We start from the raw sequence: 14,939 nt of genomic DNA, 5'->3' as shown, positions 1-14,939 counted from the left end.
TGAGCCTCTACAGGGAAACCCCTGTGGTAGTCAGGCATAGCACTAACAATCCACATGTGACATCCAAGGCTCAGTTTGGTATTTCATTTCAGTCACCTCCTCCCTCAAAGCTCCTGACTCCAGCTACTAAAAGGTAATCAAACTGGGTCGAGCAAGATTTATGTTCATTTTTTCTGACTGGGCACTGATGGTGTTTCTGATGGATAGGGAGATGCTTAAAAGATAGGCAGGGGTTCAGAGGTGGAGAAACTAAGGGCCTGTATAACCAATGATGAGATAACTGATAGAAGGCTCTAATCAGTATAATTTGGAGATAACTACTATCATCTACTGACAATCTCTATACACTGATATTCATATTCTGATCCTACTCTTTATGGCTCCTTTTAAAAAAGTGTATTAGGTTCATGCTAGATCCTGGGCAAAATAAAAATATTCCCTGCCTTGAAAGCTGGGAAACATTTTATTTTTATAGCCAGTACTTCTGATAAAGTCCTCATTTCTAAAATATATCAGGAACTAAATCAAATTTATAAGAATCCAAGTCATTCCCCAGTTGAGAAATGGTCAAAGGATATGAACAGGCAGTTTTCTGATGAAGAAATCAAAGTTATATATTGCCATATGAAAAAATGCTCTAAATCACTATTGATCAGAGAAATGCAAATTAAAACAACTCTGAGGTACCACCTGACACCTATCAGATTGGCTAATATTACAAAAATGGAAAATAATAAATGTTGGAGAAGTTGTGGAAAAATTGGAACACTAATGCATTGTTGGTGGAGCTGTGTGCTCTCCATTCTGGAGAGCAGTTTGGAACTGTGCCAAAAGGGCTATAAAGCCTTGCTTGCCCTTTGACCCAGTAATACCACTATTAGGTCTTTTTCCCAGGTAGATCATGGAAAAGGGAAAAGGATCCACATGCATAAAAATATTTACAGCTGCTCCTTTTGTGGTGGCAAGGAGTTGGAAATTGAGGGGTTGCCCATCAATTGGGGAATGGCTGAACAAATTGTGGCATATGAATGTAGTGGAATACTATTATGCTATAAGAAATGATGAACAGGCAGATTTCAGAGAAACCTGGAAGGACTTGCGTGAACTGATGGTGAGTGAGATGAGCAGAACCAGGAGAAAATTGTACCCAGTTTCAACAACATTTTGTGTTGTTCAACTGTGATAGAATTGACTCTTCTCAGCAATACAATGGTCCAAGATAGTTCCAAAGGACTCATGATGGAAAATGTTCTTCAGATCCAGAAAAAAAGGAAAAATGACTGGAATCTAGATGCAGATCGAACCATACTATTTCTATTGTTTTTGGTTGTTTTTCTTTTTTGAGGTTTTTCCTTTTTGCTCTGATTCTTCTGTCATAACATGACCAATGCAGAAATATGTTTAATGTGATTGTACATATATCACCTATATCAGATTACTTGCTGTGTTGGGGAGGGGGGAGAAAAATTTGAAACTAGAAATCTTATAAAAACAAGTGTTGAAAACTATCTCTACATGTAACTGGAAAATAATAATATTTATATGAAAAAAAAACCCATAGGCAATATATTTCCTACCTTTAACAGATTTATACTTGATTGGGGAAAAAACACATGTACTCTTATGGGGAAATACAAAATGAGAGACTGTGTGGTTTAATGCTGTAGAGCTGGCCTTAACATCAGGAAAACTTTGGTTCAAGCTTCACCTATGATACATACTGGCTCTATGACCCTAGGCAAAGACACTCAACCTGTCTTTGCCTTACTTTCCTTATCCATAAGATGGGCATAAAAATAGCACCTACTTTCCAGAGCTGTTGTGAGGATCAAATGAGGTAATAATTGTAAAATGCTTAGCACAGTGCCTGGCATATAGTGAGTGCTATATAAATGTTGACTATTAATTATTATTAATTAACTTCTCAGTGCTCCTAACAACTAATTTTTTTGTTTTTGTTTTTGTTTTTGTTTTTGTTTTGTTTTGTTTTGTTTTTTAGTGAGGCAATTGGGGTTAAGTGACTTGCCTAGGGTCACACAGCTAGTAAGTGTTAAGTGTTTGAGGCTGGATTTGAACTCAGGTACTCCTAACTCCAGGGCCGGTGCTCTATCCACTGCGCAACCTAGCTGCCCCTGTTGGACTAATATTTGAAGTCTTCGTAGATGAGCAAAACCAGGTAAAGCTTCAGCATTGCTGTCATGCCCATTTTGAATGCAATGATGTGTTGAACTTTTTCTGTCCCCATGTTTATATATAGCAGAAAATAATTGAAACTATGATAAGTGAATAATTAACATGAATATTTAAGGATACTTTCCTTTCAAGAAGCTCAAATACATATACACTCCCTCATTGACTCTTTTTTTTTTTTTTTTTTTGGTGAGGCAATTGGGGATAAGTGACTTGCCCAGGGTCAGACAGCTAGTAAGTGTTAAGTGTCTGAGACTGGATTTGAACTCAGGTCCTCCTGACTCCAGGGCCGGTGCTCTATCTATGGCACCACCTAGCTGCCCCCCCTCACTGAATCTTAAAATAAACCTGAGAGATATTTTGGGGTTACCAAATGGGGATAATAGTCTTGTCTTCTTCTTCTTCTTCTTTTTTTTGGTGCGGCAATAGGCGTTAAGTGACTTGCCCAGGGTCACACAGCTAGTAAGTGTCAAGTGTCTGAAGCTGGATTAGAATTCAGGTCTTCCTGACTCCAGGGCCAGTGCTCTATTCACTGCACCACGTAACTGCCCCTCCATCTTGCTTCTGCAGTAGTTCGGATACTAATTGCATAACAACTGCATCTTTCTGGCAGACTTTCATTGATTTCCTTTGAAAACTGCAGGTTCATGGGGGGCAGCTAGGTGGCACAGTGGATAAAGGACCAGCCCTGGATTCAGGAGGATCTGAGTCCAAATCCGGCCTCAGAAACTTGACACTGGCTATGTGACCCTTGGCAAGTCACTTAACCCTCATTGCCCCACCAAAAAAAAAAAAAAAAAAAGGAAAGAAAGAAGGAAGGAAAGAAAGAAGGAGGAAGGCAAGAAAGACAGAAAGATGAAGGAAAGAAAGAAAGAAAGAAAGAAAGAAAGAAAGAAAGAAAGAAAGAAAGAAAGAAAGAAAGAAAGAAAGAAAGAAAGAAAGAAAGAAAGAAAGAAAGAAAGAAAAAGAAAGAAAGAAAGAAAATTGCAGGTTCAGAGGGAGAATAGTAGATTTTAATGAAATAAATATCTAACCTCCAACTATTATGAAATCAGCAAAAATCAAGAACCCATCAATCACATGAGTTTGTGATAATTAAATAACCCATTGGCAGAATATCTAGGTGCCACATTGTAGTCTAAGACGGGCTTTATTATGTATTGCATTGAAATCCTTTCTTTTTATGAAAGATTACCCTAAGAACTATGTATTTGCCCTGGATTAACTGTTGAATTGATGAATGTGGACATGTTTAATATTACTTTTATTCTTTAAAACTTTGCAATATCACTGAAAGATCAAACAGACCTAGAAATAGAGTCCAGGGATGCTGTGTCAGTAGGGAAAAACCAGGTATCAGTGAGAGCCAGAAGATGGAAGGGATGAAAAAAGAAAAAAGGTTTAAGATGAAAACATTTGTTGATTAATGGAGTAGGCATTCCAACAGTGTAGTATTGGGTCCATCTGGAGAGGACTATTGGGTGTGAGGATGGTTAAGGCTGAAGGGCTGGGAGTAAGGGAGAATATATTTGTGGATAAGGAATTTTTCAGATAGCTTTCAAATCACTCATCTGGTATGTTACTGTGGGAATTCTTTTTTTTTTTTTCAGGTATGGATTGGATCAGATGGCTGCTGGAGTCCCTTCCAACTCTCATATATTTAAAAAAAATATTCTGAGGCATGTATTTATGTAGCCAGGGTTTTATAATTACTGATTCTAGATAGTTTGAAGGGAGAGACATATGTTCATCACTGAAGAATGAGTCCAGGCAGAGTTTCCTTGAAGTGGTGAGGGAGGCAGGTGATTGGGTTCTTGAGATGCCCCTCTCCCAAGGTCCAAACTACTGGCAAGTAGTCACCTTCATTTGTAAAAAAAAATAGGGTAGGTTCTGGTATTAGAACCTTCCAGGTCCTACTGAAATTCACTAAGTTCTAGAACCTAGATTCTTCTTCTTCTTCTTCTTCTTCTTCTTCTTCTTCTTCTTCTTCTTCTTCTTCTTCTTCTTCTTCTTCTTCTTCTTCACGGGGCAGTAAGGGTTAAGTGACTTGCCCAGGGTCACACAGCTAGTAAGTGTCAAGTGTCTGAGCACAGATTTGAACTCAGGTCCTCCTGAATCCAGGGCCAGTGTTTTATCCACTGTGCCACCTAACTGCCCCGCCCCCCTGCCCAGAATCTAGATTCTTAAACTGTGGGTCATGACCTCATAGGGGTCACATAACTAAATGTAGGGATTGCAAAAAATCTGGCAACTGCAAAAGGTTACATATACTTATTTAATATACCTACAAACCAAGGGTCGTGTAAAAATTTCTTGGGCAAAAAGGAATCATAAGGAGTAAGCTCTCGGAACTCTCAACATAATTGCTTCAAAAAACCTCCATAGGAAAAAGAAATCATGAGGGGAAAATGTTTAAGAAAGCTCTGTTCTAGAAGGCAGAAGTTGGCTCATTCTTTCTTGTCTTCCTGCATACAAATGAACCCAGTTACAGTTGTGTTCACATAGCTGTGCTCAAATAGCTGGTTTCATTTGTTTTTCTTTGTCTATCTATGGATAATAGATTGGGGGGGGGTGTCATGTGGTTTGAGACCTGAATTAATTTAAAGATTAATTGAGATAAATTTTGGTGTATTTTCAAGGCCAACTAATAAATTACTCTTCACCATTTGGAAACATTAAAAAAAAATTCTGTCAATAAACAAGGAGAAATACTTTCCTTATTTCTTCTCTCTATGTATCTTAGGAAGAGATGGAAAGCATACAGTGCCCCCTCCCCAGTCTCTCTTGAAAATGGGTTTACATTGTATTTCAGAGGAAAATATTGTTCTTGAGCTCTTGGTAAATGAAGCTTTTGGTGCCAACCCTTCTCAGTGTGGATGTCAATGATCTCTTGTCAGAAGAAATCAGAAAGGAGATCTAGTGCCTGCTTTATATTTGGTTCCAGATTAATGGGATCATATGGAAAATCACTCCATTACTATGCAGACTAGATCAGGTCTGTTCCACCCCACCTAGTAAATATCCAGAGCTGCATTTTAAACCAGAGATTCTGCTTCTTTTTTTTTTTCTCTTTCTTTTTAAAAGACAGAGAAAATTTGGTGGTACAGTGAACCTAAAGGATCCCTTCTCAGAATATTTTAAAATGTATACAATGTATAAGAAAGATTACAAAGGAAACCAATTATGCTGAAATACAATGATCAAAATATGAAAAAAGGACTCTGAGTTAAGAATCCCTACTCTAAGTATTTATGAAAAATTGGTCTAAATGAATGTCCTGGAAAACTTGGCTCTCTATTTGACCTCCCATAATGCCTTGCTGTAGCAGATGGAGAGCCAGCCTTAGTGTCACAAAGACATAGGATTAAGTTTTTCATATGACATCTTCTGGTTGTGTGACCCTGGGCAAGTCATTTAATCTCTCAATGGACAATTGAGTTTTAGATTTAGGTTTTGAAGGGATCGTGAGACCATCAAATCTAATCACCTAATTTTAAATATGAGGTAACTGGGGCTCAGGGAGTTAAGTGACCTGTCCAATCAATAGGTAGGAAATATAAGAAATGGGATTAAAATCTAGGTCCTGTGACACCAGATGTTTGCCAGAGTGTGTTTTATCTTGCTGTGTTACAGAACAGGTGTCAGTAGAAAGAGTTTCCTCATTGGGAGTTCCTTATATTAATGATATCATAAGTCTAGTATATAAAAACGCCAGGTAACTAAACCATCTTCTCCCAAGTCCATTTTCTGGCTTTCTTGGTTAAACATGTTACTTTTGTTTCACTGCTCTTCCTGAGAAGGATATTAGGAATATAACTTAACCAATGCAAAACTATATGAAACCATTCAAGCAGCTGGTTATTTGTTTCCTGGCTAGGTGGCTTTTGTCAGCATCAGGAAGTCAAAGAAATATTCCCATGATCCTTTTACAGAAACAGTTGGCAATACTGAAGTCAGTTTCAGTATGGGTTTTTTGTTTTTTTTTTTTACTTCAACAGTCAAAATCTCCTTCACATTCATTTCTTTACCTGGCTTTTTGACAGGAGCCTGGACTTTGTCACCATCCTGCTGGGGTCTGGTGGTCTTCTGCTGAAAGACTGAAAAACATACAGAATCCATAATTCACTGAGCCCAAACATCTAAACCCAATTGTAGACATCTCTGTGCAGCTAGATTGCTGTACATCATTTTCTCTAATGACAACCCATGATGTATTTTTTTCTTGAGTAGGAGAACTATTAAGTTTTCAATTTTGTTATTTGTGCCACTGATTGGTCATGTCAGATAGCTCTTTCTTTGTCTAGAGTAGCATCTTGCTAATGCCAGGCCTCACTGATTTACTGAAAACATGATATTTTATCTTTTTAACAGGTAAAGAAAGCCCCAGACCCTTAAAAATGCTAAATCCAACACTTAGATAATATTAAAAATTTACATAGAAGTGATTCATGCTCCTCCCCCACCCAGGGCTCAGCAAGACTTGATTGTTTTTCCTTAGGGAAGCAAAGCAAAGGATGTATTTCATAGATGGAACCATTGAAATAATCTTTCAACATTTTTAGTGTTTTAAATGTTATTTTTATGAAGACCTTAATCACGAATACTCATAAACATCTCAATATTTGATGAAAAGAAAGTATTGTATAAGAAACTGAGCATCTTAAAGGAAAGCTTCTACTTAGTATATTATGGGGGGAGGTGATAAGTTGGTAGTGATTAAAATGAAAAAGGAACACAAACAAAACAACAAAATATACACCAAAGGGAAAAAAATGGAGAGCAGAAGAGGATACACAAATATAACCTTATGTGATGTCTAATACCTGCTAAATCGGTGTTCTGATTAATCTGGGTGTGGGGGTGGGTGGGAACAACCAGACATGTGACTTCACAGCATCTCGGAATATGAGATATGGAAGATACCCAGCAACCATCTAGTCCAACCCATAATGGAAAAAAGGAATCCCTGCTCCCATTTATATTCTGCTTTTTGGGGGACAAACAGAACGAATCAATTCATATCTTTCCTATGATAGTCTTTCAAATATTGAAGTCAGGTTTCATACCAGATTTTGTAGCCCCTAACTTCCTTATTATTACATGGGTATAGGGAAATCCCTTTCAATGTGGAAGTTTGTGTTCATGTTTTTTTTTTTTTTAACTGATAGGATTGAATTGTGAAAAAAGTCTGTAGATGATTAGTGTAGGGAATTCTTGATGCACACACTCCTTCTATCAATGGAGGTCAGAACCTGGTCTATATCTTAAAGTCACCAAGAATTTCCTGGAGCCCTGAAAGGTGACTCACATTGACCATGGATACGGAGTTAGTATATGTCAAAGGCAGGACTTGATTCTAGGTTTTTCTGATTCTGAGGAAAGTTCTCTATATTATGCCACACTGTCTTGGCTATAATAAATACCAAATAATCTTTGAAATACTTTGTTCTCAGTTATATCTCTCATCCGACTTGCTAGGTAGGAATAGTAACCCTTCTCATCTCCTTTTATAGATTTATTTATTTATTCATTCATTCATTCACTTACTTATTTACTTGTTTGTTTGTTTATATATTTATTCATTGATTGATTGATTGATTGATTGATTGATTGATTGATTGATTTGTGAGGCAATTGGGGTTAAGTGACTTGCCCAGGGTCACACAGCTAGTAAGTGTTAAGTGTCTGAGGTCGGATTTGAACCCAGGTACTCCTGACTCCAGGGCCGGTGCTTTATCCACTGAGCCACCTAGCTGCCCCCACTCATGAAGTTTTGTAAAGGTTCTGTCTTTGTGGATTTGCCTTCCAATATAGCCCATGTATGCTCGGAGGTTCCTTATCTACTCCCCTAATTGGTTTTGTCCCCAGAGCTTGGTTACCTCTTCCCTACAGGATTCCAAAGGTACCTGTGATGAGTCAGGAGGGATTTTTTAATTCTAGTGGCCTGAGGGCCCCCTTGTGTGTGCTTCCCTCTGAAGATTATCAGTTGAGAATCAGTTAGTCAGCAAATCTTCTGTAGTTTTTTAGAAAGGGGATAGAGTAAGCACAGTTGGTGCAAAATATCTGTCCCAAATGTTTGTGACCCATTTTCTACAAAGTACAGAGTCAGTGGGAAATTGGGCTCAAGGGCAAAGGGGCTTGCTTTTGGAAGTATTTTGCTCCTATCTGTGGGGTAACTAAAGAGTTTTCTTTGAGGATGGTTATAACCTTGACTCCTTAAGTAGACACTGTGATCAGCTGATTAGCTGATCACACTAAGACATCAATGGGAATCTATCAGACTCTAAGAAGCTAGAAGGGCCTCCTTCAGTCAAAGGTATTGGGGAGGAGAACTGGCCAAGGCTAAAGGTGAGTCTTATCCACCCTCCTCCACCCCCCTCCCCCACAGCAAAATGGTTTTTCCTCAGGAATATGTTACAAAGCCATATTTACTGCAATTTCTAGAAGGACCTCCCATTCTAGCCTAATTCAATGTTTTATTTTATTTATTTATTTATTTTTTAAAGGAACCTAAGTCAGGAAGACCTGAATTCTTTTTTTTTTTTTTGGCGGGGCAATGATGGTTAAGTGACTTGCCCAGGGTCACATAGCTAATGTTTCTGGTCAGACTTGAACTCAGGTCCTCCTGAATCCAGGGCCAACACTTTATCCACTGTGCCACCTAGATGCCCCCTCAATGTTTTTTGGTTGTTTTTTTTTTTTTTTTTTACAGAACACAGAGGGTATAACAAAATACTACAGCTAATTGGAACAGATCTCTTGTCTAGCATCCTGTCACTTCATCAAATTGCTTACAAAGTTGATTGTTAAATGGAGTTAGATTAGCTGGCCCCTGAGGTCTTTTCTATCTCTAAATTTATCATTATATGTGCTTAGCATAAGTACCAGAAAGGCAAGTTAATGTAGATGATTAGAGGGGTAGCCTTAGAATCAGAAAGACCCAAATTCAAATGCTGTTACTGACACATTTTGTCTCCTTGACTCTACGCAAGTCATTTAGCCTCTCAATGCCCCAGATGGCCATCCAAGATGAGTTGCTAATCTGCATCGTTTGAGTGAGTCCCCGTTTTGCAAGTTCTCTATACCAGTGAAATCACAGGTCTGGACAAAACCAAGAGCATGTAAGTCATTCCAAATAATACAAGAAGATGTATCAAATATTGGCAAAAAGAAAATATCAAGGGAAAGGGTGGGTGTGTTGAACATGTAGTTTTGAAAAGAAGGAAGAATTAAAATATATTTTTTAAAAATATGAAATTTCAGGGCAGGTAGGTGGTGCAGCGGATAGAGCACCGGCCCTGGAGTCAGGAGAACCTGAGTTCAAATCCGGCCTCGGACACTTAACATTTACTAGCTGTGTGACCCTGGGCAAGTCACTTAACCCCAATTGCCTCACTAAAAAAGAAAAGAAATTTCTATGGAAAATTTATGCATATCTGGGAAAGATTATGGGTGTAAAAAAACTTGATATCATAATTTGACACCTGTGGAAAAAGGGCCCGAGACAATTTTCTCAAAAAACTTATGGCTACATGTGTAGTTTAATATTTTGCTTAAAGAATATACAGTCTATGGTTTTTACTGACTAATGAGGAATTAGAAGAATTGGAGGTTTTTAAAAAGTATTTCTTTTTTTTCTGGCCACTTCAAAATATTTTTTAAAGAAAAATACTTTTAATATTTTAATAACATATTGAATCTTAATCTTTTGCCAATATTGTTAAGATAATGGCTGGGAGCTCCTGATATTAAAAATCAGCTGAAATCATCAATTTGGGAAATAACATGAATCCAAAGTAGAAATTTAGTCAATAAAACCTCTAATTGAAAAGGGCAATAATTGATGTTTGGAAGATTCTGCTGAGTTTTGCAACCACTAATTAATCAGAAATGGATTTGTTCTTCTTTCTGTTCAGAGTCAATTTGTTAAAACCACTTTGTGCCTTGGTTTTTGCTGAAATACCTTCAACTGACATCAAATAGTCAGCATGAGTGAAATACAGCAAATGCACATGAACTCCTCCAGTTTAGAGAATAAAGGGGAACATACATGGTCTAAGATGATGAGATATTTTAGGTAGTGGTGTGCCAGCTTGGAGCATCATTGCCAGGAAAATGTGGGATGGGTACAGAGGTGTTGTTAATAAATTCATTTTGTTGCCTGAAATGCTGATATATGTGCACATACATACTGTGACACAAAAAACCAGTTGTCAATAGTGATTCTTGGCTTTCCAGAGGGTTCGATGTGGCTTAGTTTGGGAAGTGGGATAGGTATTTTCAGGCTAAAATTCTACCAGCACTACCTTGAATCTCAGTCTCATCTCTCACATGATTTTTTTTGGGGGGGGGGGAGTGGAGGGGGACAGAAATCGTTCTTTAATAGTTTAGTGGATTCATGAACTCATATTTCTCTCTTCCTCAGTGCTGATCATGCCCAACCAAATGTTCATATCCAGTACAATTATTGGTCATATTTTTGCCCTATAAATGAACTAGCAAGTTTATACCTAATATTTTAGAGGTTTTCCTAGGATTCTTTTTTTTTTTAACATTTTGTTGATACCAGGGATACCGTCTGTTATATTCAATCCTCAGTATATGATTGACCCACATCTTTTGCTACCTTTAATGTCTTTGTACCATTTCTTTTTTTTAATCATAAAAGTATTCTATTATTTTCCAGTTACATGTAAAGGTAGTTTTCAACATTTGTTTACTTAAGATTTTTAGTTCCAATCTTTTTCTCCCTTCATCCCTTTCCTCCTCTCTCCCCAAGACAGAAAGCAATATGATAGAGGTTATATATGAACAATTACATTAAACATATTTCTGCATTAGTCATGTTGTGAAGGAAGAATCAGAACACAAGGGAAAAACAAACAAAAAAGTAGAAACAGTATGATTCAATCTGCATTCAGAATATACAGTTCTTTTTTCTGTATGCTCTCACATGATCTTGACATATGACAACACTAGTATAATGAAATGCATTTATTGTTTTTGTTTTTTCTATTTTGTTTTTTGTTTTTTTGCGGGGCAATGAGGGTTAAGTGACTTGCCCAGGGTCACACAGCTAGTAAGTATCAAGTGTCTGAACCTGGATTTGAACTCTGGTCCTCCTGAATCCAGGGCCATTGCTTTATCCACTACGCCACCTAGCTGCCCCTATTTATTGGTTTTTAAAAGCTTTCATTTTGCTTTATTTTATTTTTATGTCATTTCCATTTTACCTTTCAAATTGTACCGAACACCTCTGTATTTTTTATAAAGTGAAACACTGAAGTACAACCAACATTTCACAGATGAGGAAATTGAGGCAGACAAAAGTCAAGTGATTTGCCCAGAGTCACATAGCTAGTAAATGTCTGAGGCCAGATTTGAACATAGGACTTCTTGATTCAAAGTCCATTGCTTTATCTATTTCACCACTAATCATAGAGGACCAGTCATCACGTGTAGAACTATAGAATCATAAATTTTCTCTTTCTTTCTTTCTTTCTTTCTTTCTTTCTTTCTTTCTTTCTTTCTTTCTTTCTTTCTTTCTTTCTTTCTTTCTTTCTTTCTCTTTCTTCCTTCCTTCCTTCCTTCCTTCCTTCCTTCCTTCCTTCCTTCCTTCCTTCCTTCCTTCCTTCCTTCCTTCCTTCCTTCCTTCCTTCCTTTCTTTCTTTCTTTCTTTCTTTCTTTCTTTCTTTCTTTCTTTCTTTCTTTCTTTCTTTCTTTCTTTCTTCCTTCCTTCCTTTCTCTCTCTGTCTCTCTCTCTCTTGAGCTCTATCTCTCTGTCTCTCTCCTCCCTCCCTCCTCCCTTCTTTCCTTCCTCCTTCCTTCCTTCCTTCCTTCCTTCCTTCCTTCCTTCCTTCCTTCCTTCCTTCCTTCCTTCCTTCCTTCCTTCCTTCCTTCCTTCCTTTTTCTGTGATAAGTCTTGAATGTATTGATTATAACCGCAATGAATGTGCCCATTATTAAAGAAAAAAATTAGGTTGGGTAATCTAAGGCTATTAGTTTAAGATTGAGCATGCTCAACCATATAACTTATATTTGAAAAAAAGTAAAGGTCTGTCCAATGAGGACAAATTATTTCTAAAATTCTGTAGCTCTTAATTTTCCAAACAGATGGCTGGGTAAAGATCTTCATTCTATCTCCATTGACAGCTTAATTAAAACTATTTTATGTAGCTGCTAAATTGTGTAGACCAAGTAGAAATCAAATCCCTTCTCCTGCCCCAAATGGCCACTTATGAAAGCTCAAGAATTTATATCAAATGTTTCAAAAGCACTTAAAATTATTTGATAAATTGTAGTGTATAATTTCAAATTTATATAAATTCCTGTACTACTCTGAAAGAAATAAATGTCACAAAATTTTGATATTCCATCAGACAAAATGATCAATGCCAATGAAGGTTCTATCTTCCCCAAAATACAAATGTTGATAACGGAGGTATCATTTTTACATATGTCCATGTGGCACATTTACAAAACAACAGAGCTATTATGCCATAAATACTGATCAACAGAATATCATCTTTAAGTCTTAAGTAGAGAGCAATGCTAGAGATAAATGATCAAAATGGACTAATCTTTTTTTTTTTTTTTTTTCCTTTTTAAACAGAGAAGAAAACACCACTCTTAGAAGGGTGGAACCTGCACTAGGCAGTTGCTAAAAACTTTCAAATAAGAGTAAAACTTAGAACACGGCTCTTTAATTTAGTTACATTCCATTTATTAAAAAAAAAAAAGACCCATAAGGCAATGTTATTCTTGTCTAATACTCAAAAAGCCTGGTCTTATAAAAACAATATAGTACTACTTACATAATGGAATATAATGCTACTTGGTCTTGCAGTGTTTGTGGGAAGATGTTGAATATCTGTAGGGATCTGCAGATATTCAATTTTATATTTGGCCCCAGAGCCATGAACTGCAGGTTGTAAGTTCACTGGCTTAATCATAGGAAGGAACTAGAGGCCCTCCACCCTTGTTTTGACTTGTCATGGTGACCAAACCCGGTGTGGTAGAGATAGATGAGTTTTGCTTCCTAGATTTGTAACCCCGGAAGGTGGATGAACATTTGGCAATGGCATCCACAATTTCCAATCAGGTAGGCTGTTTGTACAGATAGTTCTCTACCTGTTGACTATTATGATACTTTATAATAAGTGTCTAAGGCAATGTTAATAGTAACAAAGAAACAAAAAGAAATGACAACCTCCCAAAATATATTAGGGAGAATGAATGAGATATGTCTCAAAGCTGACCATATAATAATTTTTCTTATTACTTTATTGTCAAAACCTGGGAAGGTCAAGAGCATTATTGTTCTTGTACATGGAGGAATGCTAGCCTGGAAGGTGTGAGTTTAATACGAATCATAATTACTGAAACAAATTTTAATCTCTTAAACATAGAATGTCAAAAGAGGAGTATGAACTATCAGAAGATGAATGTTTTTCCTTTTTTCCTCTTTTTTTCTCCTTTTTGTGATGCTTCCTTCCCCTCCCCCCCTTTTTGTTTTGCTTTTCCCCTCCCTCCCTTTTCTTTTCTTTCTGGGATTAATTTCTTTTGTTTTGAAGTGTCTTCTTTAATAGAACTAGATGAATAAGACCTTTTCTTTTTAAATTTAATTTTCTCTTTTTTTCTTCTTCAGGCAATCTCCAATTTATTGAGTTCCTAAGCCTCTACCTTGCTGTCTTCACTACTTGTGCTGCTGACATCTAAAACTATATCTCTTTTGGGTCTACGTGGAGAAAATTACAGCTTTCATAAGTCAGGTGACCAGTTATTACATTGTGTATCAATTCATAGAAGACTTCTCTTATTTTTTTGTATTGATCCCATTTATCATTTCTTATAGCACAGTAGTATTCAATTATATTAATGAACCATAAATTGTTTAGCAATTCCCCAATCGAATGGGATCCAAGATATTTGATTTCAAAGTCTTCCTAATATACCACATGCTTCTTGAACTGACATTTTATTGTGATAGCCACATTTTTTATACCCAACTCTGATATTGTCCTTCTTGTCACCTAAAGAGCTGAATAACCTCAATCTTGACATTCCTGTTATAAGTGAAATCAGAAGAAGGAAGTGATGTCTCACAGGTACTCTTTAATAGTCGCTAAAGAATTAAAAATGAATATCACACAGAGAGTAATATTGTATCATTTGAACAGGCAGCTATGAGGAGCTGCAACATATAACCAATGATGCACTCTGGCAGGTCCACATCCCCAGGGAAAGGGCCTTCAGTAAATTTTCTTGCAATAATTCCAAATTGTTTTCCAGAGAGGTTGAAACAACAGCTATAATAACAGTTTATTAATGTGCCTGTTTTCCCCTATACTCTCCCACATGGACCATTTCTGTATCGCTTAAATGAAGGGTATATCTTTAAGCTTGAGTTTGCTTTTATTGTATTAGGTTTTTTTGATTGTATTAGTGACTGAGCATTATTTCATATGGTTGTTGAGAGTTGACATTTCTTGAAAATTCTTCCTATACTTTGCATACTAGATATTTTTGTCAGCACTCTTTTTCTTGGATATCAAACTCTTACCAGAGAGATGAAACCTAAGAGGGAATGATGTAAAGTCTTGCAATGAAAGAATAAACATGTATTTAGGTACAAGAAGAGGGAAGTGTGAGTAAATAACAGCTTTTCATAAGGAAAAAACAACAGAGGCTTTAGTGAACTGTAAGCCCGAACTGTAAGAGGTGAGGAAACAAAATGTGATATTGGACTA

The 14,939-nt window shown here is 36.9% G+C and overlaps 1 protein-coding gene across 2 annotated transcripts in view; it reads right to left on the bottom strand.

Moving 5' to 3' along the window:
- The window catches only part of BANK1 (B cell scaffold protein with ankyrin repeats 1), a 426,375-nt gene that overhangs the window by 17,964 nt on the left and 393,472 nt on the right, over window positions 1-14,939 (bottom strand). For both annotated transcript variants that reach the window (XM_043969578.1, XM_043969579.1), the window contains exon 11: window positions 6,219-6,287. In XM_043969578.1, coding sequence (XP_043825513.1) covers window positions 6,219-6,287 — 69 coding nt within the window. The remainder of the gene's footprint in view (window positions 1-6,218; window positions 6,288-14,939) is intronic.

The sequence above is a fragment of the Dromiciops gliroides genome, chromosome 6 (assembly GCF_019393635.1).
Source record: "Dromiciops gliroides isolate mDroGli1 chromosome 6, mDroGli1.pri, whole genome shotgun sequence".
NCBI classification, from domain to species: Eukaryota; Metazoa; Chordata; class Mammalia; order Microbiotheria; family Microbiotheriidae; genus Dromiciops; species Dromiciops gliroides.
Note: the sequence above shows the minus strand (reverse complement) of the source record. Positions and strands in the feature narration are given on the sequence as shown.